Source organism: Ornithorhynchus anatinus, chromosome 10, assembly GCF_004115215.2.
Source record: "Ornithorhynchus anatinus isolate Pmale09 chromosome 10, mOrnAna1.pri.v4, whole genome shotgun sequence".
Lineage (NCBI taxonomy): Eukaryota > Metazoa > Chordata > Mammalia > Monotremata > Ornithorhynchidae > Ornithorhynchus > Ornithorhynchus anatinus.
This window is the reverse complement of record NC_041737.1, coordinates 46,704,797-46,720,794: the sequence shown is the minus strand read 5'-3', so window position 1 is coordinate 46,720,794 and position 15,998 is coordinate 46,704,797. Positions and strand designations below refer to the sequence as shown.

General features: G+C 43.0%; 1 protein-coding gene across 3 annotated transcripts in view; it reads left to right on the top strand.

Moving 5' to 3' along the window:
* TNPO3 (transportin 3) overlaps positions 1 to 15,998 on the top strand; it is a 60,018-nt gene that overhangs the window by 17,764 nt on the left and 26,256 nt on the right. For all 3 annotated transcript variants that reach the window (XM_029073340.2, XM_029073339.2, XM_029073341.2), the window contains 4 exons: positions 709 to 909; positions 8,893 to 8,966; positions 9,952 to 10,108; positions 14,364 to 14,507. In XM_029073340.2, coding sequence (XP_028929173.1) covers positions 709 to 909; positions 8,893 to 8,966; positions 9,952 to 10,108; positions 14,364 to 14,507 — 576 coding nt within the window. The remainder of the gene's footprint in view (positions 1 to 708; positions 910 to 8,892; positions 8,967 to 9,951; positions 10,109 to 14,363; positions 14,508 to 15,998) is intronic.

Below are 15,998 nucleotides of genomic sequence, written 5' to 3'. Positions count from 1 at the left end.
GAATTTAAATGGTCAAATTTGGGGCTTTAGTCATTCCACTATTTTCCAAGATGTAAACTGCAAAAACTATTCAAGAAGCAGGTAGGGTGGTTGTAGCTGTTCTAAAGCATGATATGCTAGGTTCAGTGAAATGTTCACCAAGAACACTGCAGCAGTGTGGAAAATTGAATCTAGGCCCACTGAGGCAGACATGTAGCAGCTTCTCGTGGTTTGAAAATGTTTCACCACAGCTGGAAGGTCATTTCTGACAGCAAAGCCTAGAAATGACAGAGTAGAGGCCGGAGGAGGGGACAGTCAAGGTTAGAAGGTGCTCTCACAGTGGTTTTCTCACATACTCTCCTTTTTCTCACCACTTATATTTGAAATTTCCATCGCTCACAATATTATCAAAGATCTACCTCTTCAGTGTCGAGAAAGAATTGATAAGTTTCCTTAGGTTTCCAACAGTGAGGCTTGGTTGGTCAGCGAAGGAGAGAAGTGGTGCTGTGGTAAGGGAGTTCCTGAAATGGGCCAGCTTGTGGTATACGCCTGTACGACGTGCCATGTTACATTCCATCCTGGGTTCTGTCTTCCCAGTGTTGGATTCAAAATGTTAGAAAGGGAGTTCTGGCTAACCTTTCGCTTTCAAGTCAGCCTTGCAGATGTTGTAATTGGTTAATTAGCTTTTCGCCTCTCCTCCATGACGTCTCTGTTCTAATCTGTTTTCAGGTTCACGCGTGGGAAATCTCTGACCAGTTGTTACAGATCCGGCAGGATGTGGAATCATGCTATTTTGCAGCCCAGACGATGAAGATGAAGATTCAAACCTCATTTTATGAGCTTCCCACAGACTCTCATGCCTCGTTACGGGACTCCTTGCTGTCACACATCCAGAACTTGAAAGACTTATCACCTGTCATTGTTACTCAGGTAAAACCTGGGCTGCAATTTAGGGGAGCACATGGATCAATCTAGGTGACTCCTTAGCCTGAAGTCACCCAAATAGAAACGGCTTGATTGATTGTTAGAAAGTAAAACAGGGGTTGGCCTTGACGCCAGTAGTTATCCATGCCACACTCCCACTGCTATGGAGGTGTGGCAGAAGGGGGAAGTAATAGGGGTGCGAGGAGGAATCATGTGTTTCAAGGAACTTTTGGAAGCCGACAACTAGAACCGAGGTTAAAGTTTATATAAGCGGTGTTCAAAGGAAAGGAGAGTTGGCTGTCATCCCTCGTGTGGGATCATTTGGCAACTTTGGGCAGTGCCCTTACATGCAAGATAGCACAAGCCACCGAGCATCTCGGAGCTCATCCGATTTGGAGAGGGGGAGTAATCTGAATCTGGCTTCCCAAGGAAGTAGCTGGATCTCTTTCTTGGAGGTCTTTAAAAGTCAAACATATATATAGTTTATATATACATTCCCAGAGTGTCCTTCTTACTGAAAGAAGACATCACTGACTGTGAAATTCACCCACGAGTATGAATGTGACTGAAAAAGCCACTGCGGTCACGTGGTGCACATAAAAATGTTGTACCCTGTTTGGCTGTTCTAGTTATTATTACCAGCCCCCGGCACTGTCTTCTGTCTTGCCTCCCTGATGCTCATTCCTTATGAAGCTTTTACTTCTTTCTTGATAGCACCCCTGGAAGGTCAATTCTGGACAGTTAGCACATTTCCAGTGCCCTGACTCAAATAGTTTGGAAGTGAATTGGAAACCCCACCCCCAACCCTAGTCTGAATTAATTTAATGACCTTTGGTGCAATTTTAAATTTTGACCCAGTAGGCAAACCAATCAAACAGTTTTACTCAGGCTTGCCAATGATGGTGATTCCTTCATGGTAGAAAGATGCTGTGAGAAGATGTGGAGGAAGAGTAGCCTTGACCTTATTTCCCCCTGCCATCATCTCGATCATCAGACTACAGTTCCTACCTGCTCCTCCCTCCATCACTTCTACTCCTGAAGTTGTCATTCAAGGCCAGGGCATCTTTCCCCATCAGGATGCCCCCTTCAGAAGCCCTGCAGTAGGTTTCCAGCCCACACTATCACGCTGGGTTCCTCCCTAGCTTGAAGACATGGTCCTTTCTCTGCTCCAGTTATCATCCCCTGTTCCCTTTCTACCCCCTCCCTTTCTCCTGTTTCTCCATGTGTGATTGATAACACCCAAGGAAGGCTCCTAGTCAGAAGTGAAGGCTGGGGAATTTTTACAACGACTAAAGTCTAGAGAATTGTATTTACAGTCTCTTTTAAAGTAGATAAATACAGAGCCTCCGGCTCGCTTCTTCCCAGTTTATTTCAAATATTTCTCCTAGAGCTTTCCCAGTGCCTCAGTATCTTTATTATTAACAATAATCAAATGTTATTAACATTATTATTCTGTATAAATTACAGTTTGACAGTTACAGAGTGTATCTTTGAAAACTAAGGACAGCTCTATATGTGCTATAGTTTGTACCTGAAGTACTCCTTTAAGGTGAGTCCACCTAGGTAGACTTTGATGTGGGCACCTGTAAGAGTCTCCTAATATAAGCTGTGAAGTTTGGCTCAGGAGTGTGATGTAATGCCAAACAGACCGCCCCCAAAACTATCTCATAGTCCCAAGAGAATAGTGTCAAAGTGTTCCTTTTAGGGATCAGAACTGAAACAACAGAAGCTGGCCTCCCGCACTTTGGTTACAATTAGCCTTAATTAATATTTGAGAGTCCTCTTGGTGCAAGGTACTATACGAGGGGTTTGAGGTACAATATTCTGAACTAAGACGTATTGAATTCAAGACCACCGTGCACCAAGACTACCTTCAGATACGTATCCTTTCTGAGACTGGGAAAAATTCACCACATTCATATGTTCTTTTATTAGATTATTGCATTGCGCCGCATATGTATGCGGGGTCCGTATGACATTCTGCCACATCCCGTAGAGATACTGTGTTCTGTATGATGTCACATGCAAATTCAGTTCCCTGAATCGCAAGTGTTTTTTTTGAGCTGTCCTTGGCCTCCTCGCTCCAGACCCATTGTGTTCTCCTTGCAGGCCCCTATTCACCCAGGCAGCACTTTGACATTTTAAACCACTGCCGTCCCTCGATATGCACCGTGACACTGTTTCCTCCCTCTATTACTGTCTGGAGCCCAGCCTGCTCTGTACCTGAGGCACTTCTTTGGCAGTTACTGTACCAACGAGGAAGAGACCCCAGAACCTAGCAACCAGAGCTTGGGCTGGTCACCACGACTATGCTTCCGTAAACCCATGAGTCGAGCCGGGCCTGTTGTTGCCCCTGGGTTTTGAGCCTCTTTTCCTAGGGCTTACCTTAGTTTCCCTTTTTTGCCATAAGGAGATGTTTCTGCCTCTCTGGAGTGTTCGAGGGTGAATGCTAGCATCTGTAGGTGAAGAGTGAGAATCTGCAGAGCACTGTCTTGAGCAGAGTACATTATAACAGAGTTTTTAGGCACGATCCCTGTCCTCAAGGGGCTTCCCCTCCTAGTATTTTCACCGCCCAGTTCGGTTGGTGGATTTTCCCCCGATTGTTTCTTCAAAATGACCCCCAATTATCTTGCAGTTTGGTCAACTTAATACCCTCTTATTGAATTGCAAAGTGACAGTGTTTATGTTCCAAATCCAATGGCCGGTCCCCACCCCAGTTTTCATCCTTCAGACTGCAAGGAGCTGGGCCCTGTCTGATTATCTTGTATCTCCCTCAGTGCTTAGTACATAGTAAGCACTTAACAAGTGCCACCTTTATTCATTATTACCCTAACCCCGCCTCTAAGAGCTGGTGTTGGTGTTTCTTCACTCTCTGCTGATCTAACTGGGTGTTGACACTTAAGGTGATGTTGGATCCAAAGGGCATTATTTTCTGACTCCGTGGTTTTTTTTTGTTTTGTTTTCACCATGTTGACCCACTAAATTAGTTTGCTCTTGGACAGGAAACTACAGATCATCATTTAGCAATCAGGGTCTTTTTTCTTTTTGCTTCTTTTTTTTCCTCTTCTGAATCTCTCCCTCTCTTGCTAACTGGGCAGGATGTGACTTAAGTAGTGAATTCAGGCGGCAAGGAAGTGCTGAGTGAAATTCATGTCAGGAAATTTGTTGTATACTGAAGGATGCCATGCAGTAGAGATTGGCATTGGCCATGAGCCAGAGGTCATGTGAAATATTAGCTGGTGTCTGCATCTATTTAAAAATAATCTTCTGGGTGCCCTCCTGTGTTTGAATGGTTTGAAATGTGACCTGTGAGAAGAGCCTTACTTCTTGGCAGTGGAGGATATTGTGAAATATGAGGAATAAACAAGCCGTAGGGCTTTCTTATAGCCAGAGAAATACTGAGTTTTCAGATAAGGCAGCCAACAAAGACATTGTGCGTTAACGCCTTCCATTCAGTATCAAGGCTTCCACCAAGAGCAATCAATCCATCCTTTAGTGGTATTGAGCACTTGCTGTGTGCTGGGCTGTGCTAAACACTTGAGAGTGTACATTAGCAGTAAGGAAGGAGTGGGGACTTGAGTCAGAGGGCTTGGGTTTTAATTCTGGCTTTGCCATTTGCCTGCTGTGACTTTGGACAAATCACTTCTTTCATTCATTCAATAGTATTTATTGAGCGCTTACTATGTGCAGAGCACTGTACTAAGCGCTTGGAATGGACAATTCGGCAACAGATAGAGACAATCCCTGCCCAATGATGGGCTTACAGTCTGTTCACTTCTGTGCCTCAGTTCCCTCTTCTGTAAAGTTGGAATAAAATACTTGTTCTTCTTCCCACTTAGACTGTGAGCCCCATGTGGAACGGGGACTATGTTTGTTCTGATGATCTTGTATTTACCCCAGTGCTCAGTACAATCCTTGGCATATAGTAAGCATTTGAAAAATAACACTATTATTATTCCAGTTTTCCCTAAATCTAGTAAATTTACAGGATTTAAGGAAACCTGTTATACAGTTTTACAAGTCTTCCTCCCACCAGTAAGGCACCTCTACACTGCAGTTTAAACTCTGTGGCAAAAACTGAAGTTACTTCCGCTCCTAAATGTTCATTGCCTAACTTTACCATCACTATTAGCAGCACCACTGTCTCCCGGATCCAAAAATTTGCAACCTTGTTGCCCTCTTTGCTTACTTTTCACACAATCTCTAAATCTGGTCCATTCTTTATAATATTTTATGGATCCAACCAATAAGATCACCCCACCTTCATCCCTTCCCCAAACAATTACTGCAGCAGCCTTCCAACCTCAAGCATCTTGTTAAAAGATGCCATTGGGCTCTTCAACCCTGCCATGGTCAACTGGTCTTTCAGAAATGAATAAAATGTTATAAAATAAGAGCCAAAGGGTAATTTGACAGAATCAAGATGCTTATTAAGATATTAAATGTGGTCATTGTGTTAAGTGCTGGATAGATACGAGATTAATCTGCTCAGACACAGCCCCTATCTTCTGGTCTTTAAACTTGTGGGCCAGGATCGTGGCTGCCTATTCTTGTAGTATGCCCTCCCAAGCGCTTAGTACAATGCTCTGCATGTAGTAAGTCCTCAGCAGATACCCATGATTGATTGATTTCAACATGGGACTCATAATCCTGGAGGTGGGAAACCAGGAATCATCCCTTTAACGGAGTAGGAAATGGCTTAGCCCTTTATGACTTGTCCTGGGTCCCACAGAAGGCCAGTGCCTGGGACTAGAACCCAAGACTCCCCAGTCCTGTGTTCCTTCCATTAGGCTCACTGCCTCCAGGATGCCAGATCAGAGCAGCATAGACCTGGTCTCACTTGTGTTCTCCTTTCTTTATGGTATTCATTAAGCTCCTACTATGTTCAATTCAGTTGTACTTATTGAGCGCTTTTCTGTATGCAAAGCACTGTACCAAGAGCTTGGGAGATTACAATACAGAGGCAACAGAAAAGCTAAGTGACTTGCCCAAGGTCACACAGCAGACAAGTGGCGGGAAGCGGGATTAGAACCCAGCTCCTCCTGACTCCTGGGCCGGAGTGCTATCTGCTAGGCCATGACCCAAATACTGTTTAAGTTTTGCTGGCTGTTAGCTTAGTTACTGATACAAATTTGTTCAGAAGACAGGGACTAGGACATCTTATTGCAGTTGAAGAAAGAGCAGGAGGAAGTGGATATGTGCAACTTGAATAAAACGGGAAGGATTTAGGTTAGATCATTTTAGAGGCTTCCGAAGGTGGCTGTTGAAATCACCTTCTCTAGAAGTCTTCAAAAGTTGACAGATCTCCATTTGTCTGGAATAGTTTCGATAAGGACCTGATTATTCATTCATTTAATAGTATTTATTGAGCGCTTATTATGTGCAGAACACTTTATTAAGCACTTGGAATGTACAATTCGGCAACAGATAGCGACAGTACCTGCCCAATGACGGGCTCACAGTCTAACTGATTAGATCTAGGCTAGATTACTTTGCCACATTATTCCACGATGTTTCCTTTTTTCAGGCCTTGGAAGCATGGTGAGTTGGTGGCTCTCAAGAGTGATCTTGTTAGAATCAGAAATGAGAAGACCATGGGGTTCTTTTTTCTCCACTTCTGTTTTGGCTCTGAGTATCATCTTTTTTCTTTCATTTCTTTATTTTTCCAGTTTTTGGGGAAAGGTGCGAGTAAATCACATGGTCCACATCATGACAGGTATTGTAAAAGGTTTATGTAGAGAATGGAGAGAGAAGTGGGTAGCTTTAGGAAAAGTGGGAGAGGACAGAAGGATTTCAGAGAGTGGAATCTGATTTGTGTCTCTTGCATTCACTTTCTAGTATTACTGCATTACTCTGAATGTAAGAACTTAGAGGTTTCAAATCTCACCGAACTGGTTTGAAGGCTCTTCCTCAATGTAAGTGTAGATTTAACCGGCGAGGTCTCTGAATTGGGTTTTGATTTAGGTTTGATTCATATTAGGAACTGTCATTTTCTTGGAATAGTTGTTTCTCAGCTCAATAAATACCACTGATTGGAAAACATTTTAGTGACTTTCAGGGGATATACTTGCTGGTTGGATTTGGTTGATAAGGCAGTTTCTCCTAAAGGAGTTAGAATGTTGCTGTGTGCATCAGGACAAAGACCTAATGCATTGCAGGGTTTATAGTCTCTCCCTCTCTCTCTTTTCATTCTCCCCCTCCCCCCCATGGGACATGAAATAAATTGTGGATATTAGTCACCTGCAAAGCAGAGAAGACAAACAGATATTATGGTGGATAGCTTGTAGGCCAGTCGATGTCTCCTATTCTCACAGGTTCTCAGAACATTTTCTAGTGTTTTGAAAATCTCAGGTTTAAGGGTTGAAGTGTTCTAAAGAGAGACTGTATTCTGTTGGTTTTTTTTAGGGGTACAGACCAAGAGGACAACATTACTGCCTTTGGTATTATTATCAGCAGTCTACCCTCTAAATGTTTTCCATAGAATGCCTTAGGTTATTAGTCCCCTAAAGCGGGGTTCTTCAAGAATGTAACCTCCATCTTGTAGGAAAATGGAATGGACATTATAGTTCAAGAACATTTTGAGAATTTTGCAACCAGGAGTCTGTTGGAAGAAAACATCTGGGGACACATTTTCTGTAATGAAGGATCTAATGCCCAATGATGTGAAGTCTTAGGTACGCAGTACTTTAAATCAGAGATAGAACTGCAGAGCAGTTCACTTAATCCCCAGGCTATTTTCTGCCTTGGGCACAAAACCTTATTTAAGTAACCCACTTGAGTCTGGCCTTCTGAAGAGGTAATGGAGAGGCCTTAATACCAATTGGGCACAGGCAGTGGGTTTCAAGAAGCTAAGCAGGGTGGCCCTAGGCATCCAGAAGCTTGAGGGGGGTTTTTGAACCTCTGGATGAATTTTTTTTTTGAGGTGGGTGTCAGGGGTTGGGGGAGAGACAGAGAGAGACTTATCCCTTGTTAGCAGTCTGCCTGTTTCTTAAAATAATTGGGTGGGGGGATTTCTTTCCTCTTCTGTTACTACTTTGGGATTCAAAATGGCTTACAAGTAAAGGTAATTGGTGTGGCAACTTGAAAGGTTGTACCTTAACTACTCAAAATGAGGGCCTGGTGTCATTTTACTGTCCTTGTGTTGCATTCTTGCAGTCACAAACGTTCCTTCATCAATGGTCAGGAATTTAAAAAGGAAGAAAAGAGATTGTCTTTGTCAAAGAACAACATGATTTTATCGTTTTCTGTGTAAATGGAACCACCCTATATTTTGTCAACAGAAGTGTACGTGGAGAGGGTTGGTCAGTCAGTCACCTACCTATACCAACAGATGACTATAAAGGTGTTTTTCTTGGAGGGATTGGATGCCTTCTAGTAGAATATCAGTCTTCAGTGCTAGACTGAATACTGCATAGACCGCTGCGATCTGTATGGGGTTCCTGGAGAAAATTGCCTTAGATGCTGGAAGATAACTTAGAGGTGTCTGGCCTTAACCTTTAGAGGGCAAGAGATGATCAGTCCAACCCCTAAGGAAAAGGGAACACGAGATCTGCTCCCTGCTAGCTGGCTCAGAAAATCTATTAATTTGTATCGTCGAAGGAGGAGGCTCTGAGTGGGAAGTAGAGATCGGGGAAGAGGGAAGGTGAAAGTCCTTAAATCCCTGCCTGATCTATATTGTAGCCAGCCTCCCCAATAGATTCAGCTACAATGACAAAATAAAAGTAATCTATGGTATATTCTTTCCAACGGGGTCATCTTTTCAGTGACTACATGCAATTGGGTCCAGAATAACCTGTTTACACTTGGATCCTAGTGCACATAGTGAAGAACGATAGATTCCCCTGACCCTGAACTAATCTTCCTCTGGTCAGCATTTCTCCTAGAGAAGTGAAGAGTTTGTGTCAGGACCAGTGCTTTCTTATTGTTTAGGATTGGTCGCGATGCCTCCATTTATGTATTTATGTTCTTTATTTCTTTCCTCCCATTCAGCTTGCTTTAGCAATAGCAGATCTTGCCTTGCAAATGCCTTCCTGGAAGGGCTGTGTACAGACACTGGTGGAAAAGTAAGTAACCTCTCCTCACGATGGGCCCCAATTTTGGCAGGCATTTGGTTAATGTACATTGATGGGCAGGTTACAGTATTTCGCCATCTGGGATTTAAATCAATCCCAGCATCCGATGGTCACTGAGATCATTGTGTTTTGAAATTCCAGATAGGAAGGAATTTCCTTCACAGTTTTACTGGCAAAGAAAAAAGGACAGTTATTTCCCAAACTATGGTCTTAATTTTTCTCTACACCTATGAGTGAGCTTTTGGGTGTAATTGCTTTGCATAAAATAAAAATAATAATTATGATAGTGGTATTTAAGCATGTACTATGTGCCAAGCACCGTACTAAGCACTGGGGTAACTAATTGTCAAGTGAAATCTCTGTCCTACATGGGGTCACAGTCACAGTTTAAGTAGGGGGGAGAACAGGGATTGGTTCTCTATTTTACAATAAAGGAAACTGAGGCGTAGAGAAGTCAAACGACTAGCCCAAAGTCATACAGACAAGTGGAATACCTGGGATTAGAGCCCAGGTCCCCTGACTTCCAGACACATGTTCTTTCCACTAGGCATACCCCTACTCACCGTGCCTCAGCTGGGAAAATGGACCAAAGCATCCCTGTGGCAAAACTGAAAAAGCATAACTCCTTATTTCTGTAAAAGGCAGAAATACACAACTGCCCAACTGTTCCCTTCATCGTTTTGTTGATCACTAAATGGCACATGAGCAATTCTGAAACCTTTGTTTTGTGAAGCCCCAGGTACACTGTCTTTTTGGTATTCATTTGGAAAATGTTTGTTTTGAGCCTCAGCCAGTTAGCCCATGTCCTTTTAACACCTTCATGGATAGATGTCAATAATGCATTCACAAATCCCCTTGGTTTGTGAGGTCTTTTTTGTTTGGTTGTTATTTTTTTTGGGGGGTGTTGTTTTTTTTAAATGTGTTCTTTGTACCCTGTGTTCTGTCCTGTGGCTTATTTTCCCTTCCTCTTCTCCAGGTATAGCAATGATGTGACATCACTGCCTTTTCTCCTTGAGATCCTCACAGTCTTGCCTGAGGAAGTGCATAGTCGATCCTTACGCATTGGAGCTAACAGACGCACAGAGATCATTGAAGACCTGGCCTATTACTCTAGCACAGTAGTCTCTCTGCTGGTAAGTAGCTTTAAGGGACTCTCTCTCCGAGGAACTTATCAGTGACAAATAACTTTGAAGAAAGTGGCAGGACTCCTTGTAGGCAGCGACCGTGTCTACCAACTTTGTTGTACTGTACTCTCCCAAGCACTTAGTACCGTGTTCCGCACACAGTAGAGGTCAACAGATACCATTGTTTAAATCAAGGTTGGAAGTCAGTTTTCTGGTGACCATTTTGAGGCATTGTCGTAATAAGTTGCCATGCCGCACATTTGAAGAGAACTTCTCTCCCCCCTCCTAGAAGTCCAAGTGGCTTCTTGGGGCCAGGCAAACGAAAGTGACCAAGCTTGGGGAAATAAGTGTGAACCACAACGGAGGTGTCCTAAGGATCCTTAGAGTCGATGGAAAAGGGGTGATTAGCAGTCTGCTCAGCTCAGAGATGATAAAATAGCTTAGAGTGCAGAAGAAAAATCCACAGAACTAGTATTATAACCTAATGTTCGGGGAAGTTGGTTTTGAGCACAGAAATAGATTTTCCGCAGAACTGGCTTGGTTTGAACGATGCGTTATGAGTAGGGAAGTAGTTTTGTGATGGACCGAAGCCATTTTGTGAAATTGCTTGCACCAAAAACTATCACTTCAATAGTCTGGCACTTTGACAGTTGTCAACAGAAGTGTATGTGGAGAGGGTCGGTCAGTCAGTCAGCTACCTGTATATAGGTCTACTATGTCTACTTTTCACCCAAGTAGTTTTTTTAATGATAATTGTTACGCACTTACTATGTGTCAAGCACCATTCTAAGCACTGGGTTAGATACAGATTAATCCGGTTGGACACAATCCCTCTTACAAATAGGACTGGCCGTCTAAGTAGGAGGGAAAACTGGCATTTAACCCCCATTTTACAGCTGAGGAAATTGGGGCACCGAGAAGTTCAGTGGTTGCCCAAGGTCACACGGCAGCGATGGAGCCAGGATTAGAACCCAAGTCCTTTGATTCCCGGTCCAGTGCTCTTCCTTAGCATGTGGTACAGCACTTTGCACATAGGCTCTTCATATATGCTGTTACTACTAGTCTGCGCTTACACCACCCTCCCGCTTCTGGAGTGCACTTCCTGTTCGTCTTCGCCAAATCACACCCCTCCTCCACTCAGTGATGGAGTCGAAAGCTCCCTCTTGCCTGTAAGCTCACTGTGGGCAGGGAATGTGCCTACCAACTCTCCTCACAGTCAGAGCTCAATAAATATGATTGATTGATAGTAGTAATAGGGTTTATTAAGCACTGTGTGCAGAGCACTCTAATAAGTGCTGGGGTTGAATACAAAGATGGGAATTAAACACTTTCCACATGAAAGCCTCACCCAAATAACCTCCTGTTGTTGCCCTTGTTAGACTGTAGTAATTCCTCTTCAGTGCAGCTCGTTGCACAAAGGAGAAGGGCTAAATAAATCCAACTTGAGCTACCGCTGCTACTTGGACCTAAGATCCCCCCCACCCCAAATACCTTCTAGTGGGTCCCAATTTCTAATTTGAAAGATACATTGTGGTTCGGGGCCACTCGACCATTCCAAAACTCTCCTTGTAGGTGATCAAATTAAGTTGATGATGATAAAGCATTTATATGATTCCCTAAATTGCCCAGGTTTATTTCCAGTCAGGAAGGAGATAGTTTCAGGAATGTGTTGTATTCCAGGATGTTACACCCCCAATTTTTCCGCTTATCCAGTGCTGTGCATCCCGTGGGCATTGAAATATATATAACAGTGTCTTCTCTAAGTCCTCAGGATCCGTTTCATTCTCTCTCTTTACTAATGACTTAATGAATGTAGAATATTTTTGCAAACTGCTTAGTTCTATGGCAAGGGAAGGGGTCTGCGGGTTTGAATCTCTGGTGTCCCACCCTCCAGCTGTCCACATTAGGGTCCGGGGTAAGAGAACAGTCAAGAGTTGTTCCAAATGAAAGAGCTGCTTTGGCAAAGTGATCCTTTTGGGCTGGGAGAGCTGCTTTCTCTATTTCCATTTCATAAAACTTTATTTGAATTGAATACTCAGGAGTGAGTAAAATGATCTTGAATTTGACACAGTAATGAAATTCTGCACCTTACAAATTATCTCTGAGGAAAGTTCTCATTAATTTTTACTGTTTCATGTTCCTCATTTGAATGGGCCATCCAGGATAAGGAATAATGTACCCCTTGCTGTGCATAATAAGTCTGTAATTCTATCAAGTAGTTTGTTAATGTTGCAGAACCTGGAGATGGAAATTACCCCAAAATTGCCACCATAAAGCTATATTTAATTCTAATATCATGTAGCAAAGGACTCTTTAACCACTCGTCATTTATTCTTCTCCCTGTAGCTGCCTCTCATCTCTCTCCTTATGAACCTCTCCATCTCATCTCATCTCCCTCCCAGAGCTCTCCCACTGTTCCTTTTCAATGGATTTCAGGATTTCTCTTCCCATCATCTTCAAGCCAAAGGACTCATAGCCATTGAGACTTCAGCCCCCTGGCCACTGGAGGATTGTTTCTGTCAAACTCTCGCCCCTCATTTAATTAGCCCAATTAATGGGGCTTTCCCAGTCCGTTTTGGGGGCCCAAGTCCTCGGACAATAGTTCAATCTAAATATATTTTATTGTTTTTGAGCCAATTTTTTCCATCCCATTGCATCCAAGCAGATCTGGTCCCCTCATTGGATTGACTTTTCTGTTCTCCCCGTGCCCTTCATTTAAGCAGTTTTTTTTCCAATCTTCATAAGTTGGGCCCCCATAGGTTTGTATTTGTGTGTTCTGATTCTGATTGGTCTAGTAGAAAGGCTCCCATGCATTGGACCCAATAGTTAGTCTAGGGGCTTTCTAGTTTTAACCAGAGCAGGAGCACCCCCACACTTTCATATGCTGTGTGTTTGTTGACCTTTTTTGCTGGCCAAAGTACAGACTCAGATCTGGTGGAGGGGAGAAGGGAGGAAGGGAAGGAGGGATGGCAAGGGGAGGGTAAAGGCGTGTTTGGATCAAAGCAGTTTCTTAATTTTTCCCTTGTGTTCATTCCCTGCTGCAATCTAAGTGATCTGTCTGTCTCTTGTCCTTGTTGACGGTAAAGTTTACCACAGAGCTTCATTTTTCAACGCTACTGCTATCCAGCCGGTCATTTTCCTTAAGGTTAACCAAACCACTTTGGGCCCAATAGCTTTTGAAGCTTTTTTTAATAAATAAAGTTGGGCTGAGAAATCAATTTGTTGCTAATTTAACCTATCCAAGGAGAAATTCAAAGCTGCTCCTTCTCTTGGAACTCTGTGCCAGTGACTTGCTGGGCAGGATTCCTTCCATTTCAAAGACACCCTGGAGAAGGAAAGCAGCTTGTTTTAGCTAGTGCTTGCAATTTGAAAGACAGTAAGCACAAATTTTCCTTTAAGGCAGGTGTTGCGTTCCTAACAGTACCCTTGTTAAGGAAAACTTCATGTGAGAACTCAGTTGCACTCTGCTTTTTAAAATTGGCAAGTAGGAGTAGCAGGAGTAATTGTGTCTGTGTGTGCATTCTTTGAGAAGAGCAGCAGCCTTTTTCAAAACTTAGACTGAAGGTTTGTTTAGGGGTGGCTCCTCCGTTGGCATCCCATTCAACACTGCTGTATTTGCCATTTTCTTTTTTAATTCAGCCTTTACATTCCTGACTCATATTCAGCCAGTGGTTTCTTTCTGCTATTTTGGGGCTTCATCAATCTTACCCATCTTGTGTTTGTGTGGCTTGTTTTGCTTCCCAAATATCCTACCTTGCCCTTTGACGCTACTGCATTTTATTTTTGTTTTGAAGGAACATTTTTCCATGTAACTTTGAACTTTATTCCTGTGCCTTAAGTACTTCACTTAATTTGCTGAAATACTATTGACTGTTTGCGATTAGTTGGTGCAAGAAATGAAATCAAACTTTTCTTTGCGGCAGCCTATTATGTGTTCTAACTAGGTCATCTGATTGTCTGAGATGGACATTTAACTTTCAAAGCCTTTCTCAGAAAGTTTTTGAATTTTAGACCTCAGATTCCCATAATACTGTACCTGACTGCTTGGTAAGTATCATCCTAGAACATGCCTAGTGTTATGAATGTGTGAGGCAGGAGTGACAGCAAATTTATGTATTCCGATACTCATTTTGAAAAATGACTTCCAAGCCTACCCTCTAGGCGTGATGTTAGTGTGGGAAATTGATTAAATTGATTAAATGTGAATATTAGTATCATTAGAAAATATGATTTTTTTGTTTTTTATTTTCTGCCCCCCTCCCAGATGACCTGTGTGGAGAAAGCAGGAACAGATGAGAAGATGCTTATGAAGGCCTTTCGCTGCCTGGGGAGTTGGTTTAACTTGGGTGTACTGGACAGTAACTTCATGGCTAACAATAAGTTACTAGCCCTGCTCTTTGAGGTTTTGGTGAGTATTCACTTGTGTTTTCCCCTCCATATTCACAGATTCCATAAATGGCCTTCAGGAAAACAGCAAAGCCTTTGGAGTTCAGCTCAAGGACCAGGATGGTCTAGTGGAAACAGTGAAGACCTGGGTTCTAGTCCCAGCTCCACCATTTCCTTGCTAGGTGTCTGTGGGCAAGTCACTTCACTCCTCTGCCTCAGTTTCCTCATCTGCAAAATGAGGCATCAATACCTTTTTTCCCCCCTGCATAGACTCTGAGCCCTATGTGGGGCAGGTTCTGGTGTCCAACATGGTTATCTTGAATATACCCCGGGGCTTAGTATTAATTATTAATGATTAATTATAATTCATTCCTTACATTGCTTCCAAATTGGGATTTTGGGATTTTCATTCATAGCCAATAGCAACAGCCAAGGAAGGGGAACACATTCTGCTTGACATAGACATTAATAATGGGAATCAAGCTTATTAGGACTTTGCCCATATCAGGCTCATCTCCAAAGGCAATAACCAATAATTGTAATGAGAAGGTTTTTGCTAAGTAGTCTAGGGTGAGGTAACATCAGCAAGGTTGCTGTATACACATTTAGTGTTCCCACAAGAATTGTTTTCTTTGTTGGTGTTGGAGAAAATAGCTCCTTAGAACCATCTCCTTAAAACTTATCCTCATTTACTTTTTCTGTCCCATGATGGAACAAACTGGCTTTCAGCACTTATAAAGGAGCAGTCACAGGAACAGGGAACTTGAGTGTTTACTGTATGCCAAGCACTGCGCTCTCCAAGTGGAGTTTGGTTGGGGCGTGAAATTTTATTGACACCATCTATGTTCAATCCTGCTGTGGAGTACAGAAATGGGAGGTGTATTTGAGCGACATTATGATGTTATCTGGCACATCTCTTGGTAAAACAAAACCGCCAAATAGAATGCCCCGGCCTAGGCTATTAGTGTGCCGCTGTTTGTTGATGATGAAGGCTTGGCTAAGCATTGTGGCCCAGGAGACAAGGCTGTGGATTAAGGCTCCAGGGAGGAATCCCAGTGATTGTTTTGCCTCGGGTGCCGCTGATTCTGGGCCACTCATCACCTTGTTCAGCGCCTCCATATTTTCTGTAAACTGGGGATTGTGATTCTGACCGTAGTGAGTTGGGAGAAATGACTATTTAAAACAGATGTAGTCCACAGAGTACTTTAGAATTGAGCATTTGAATGTCAGTGGTTTACTGGCCCTGGGTGAAACAAAGAGCAAGCAGTCCCTGGATGAGCCACATCTTGTCAGATAGACCTGTTTGCCAGCCCTTGATAGACTTTCAAGGAGGTGGGGAAGGACTGAGTTAAAGTGATTTGTAGCATAGGACGTCTCTGAACGACTCATCCATCTTAGCCAGATGGCCGGTTTTAATTAAGAAAACCCAGAGGCCCTTTTTTCCTCAGTTTGACTGGGAAGTGGTCCTTCTGGCTGCTTGCTTGCACATCGCCGCCTCCTCTCCCCATTGCTT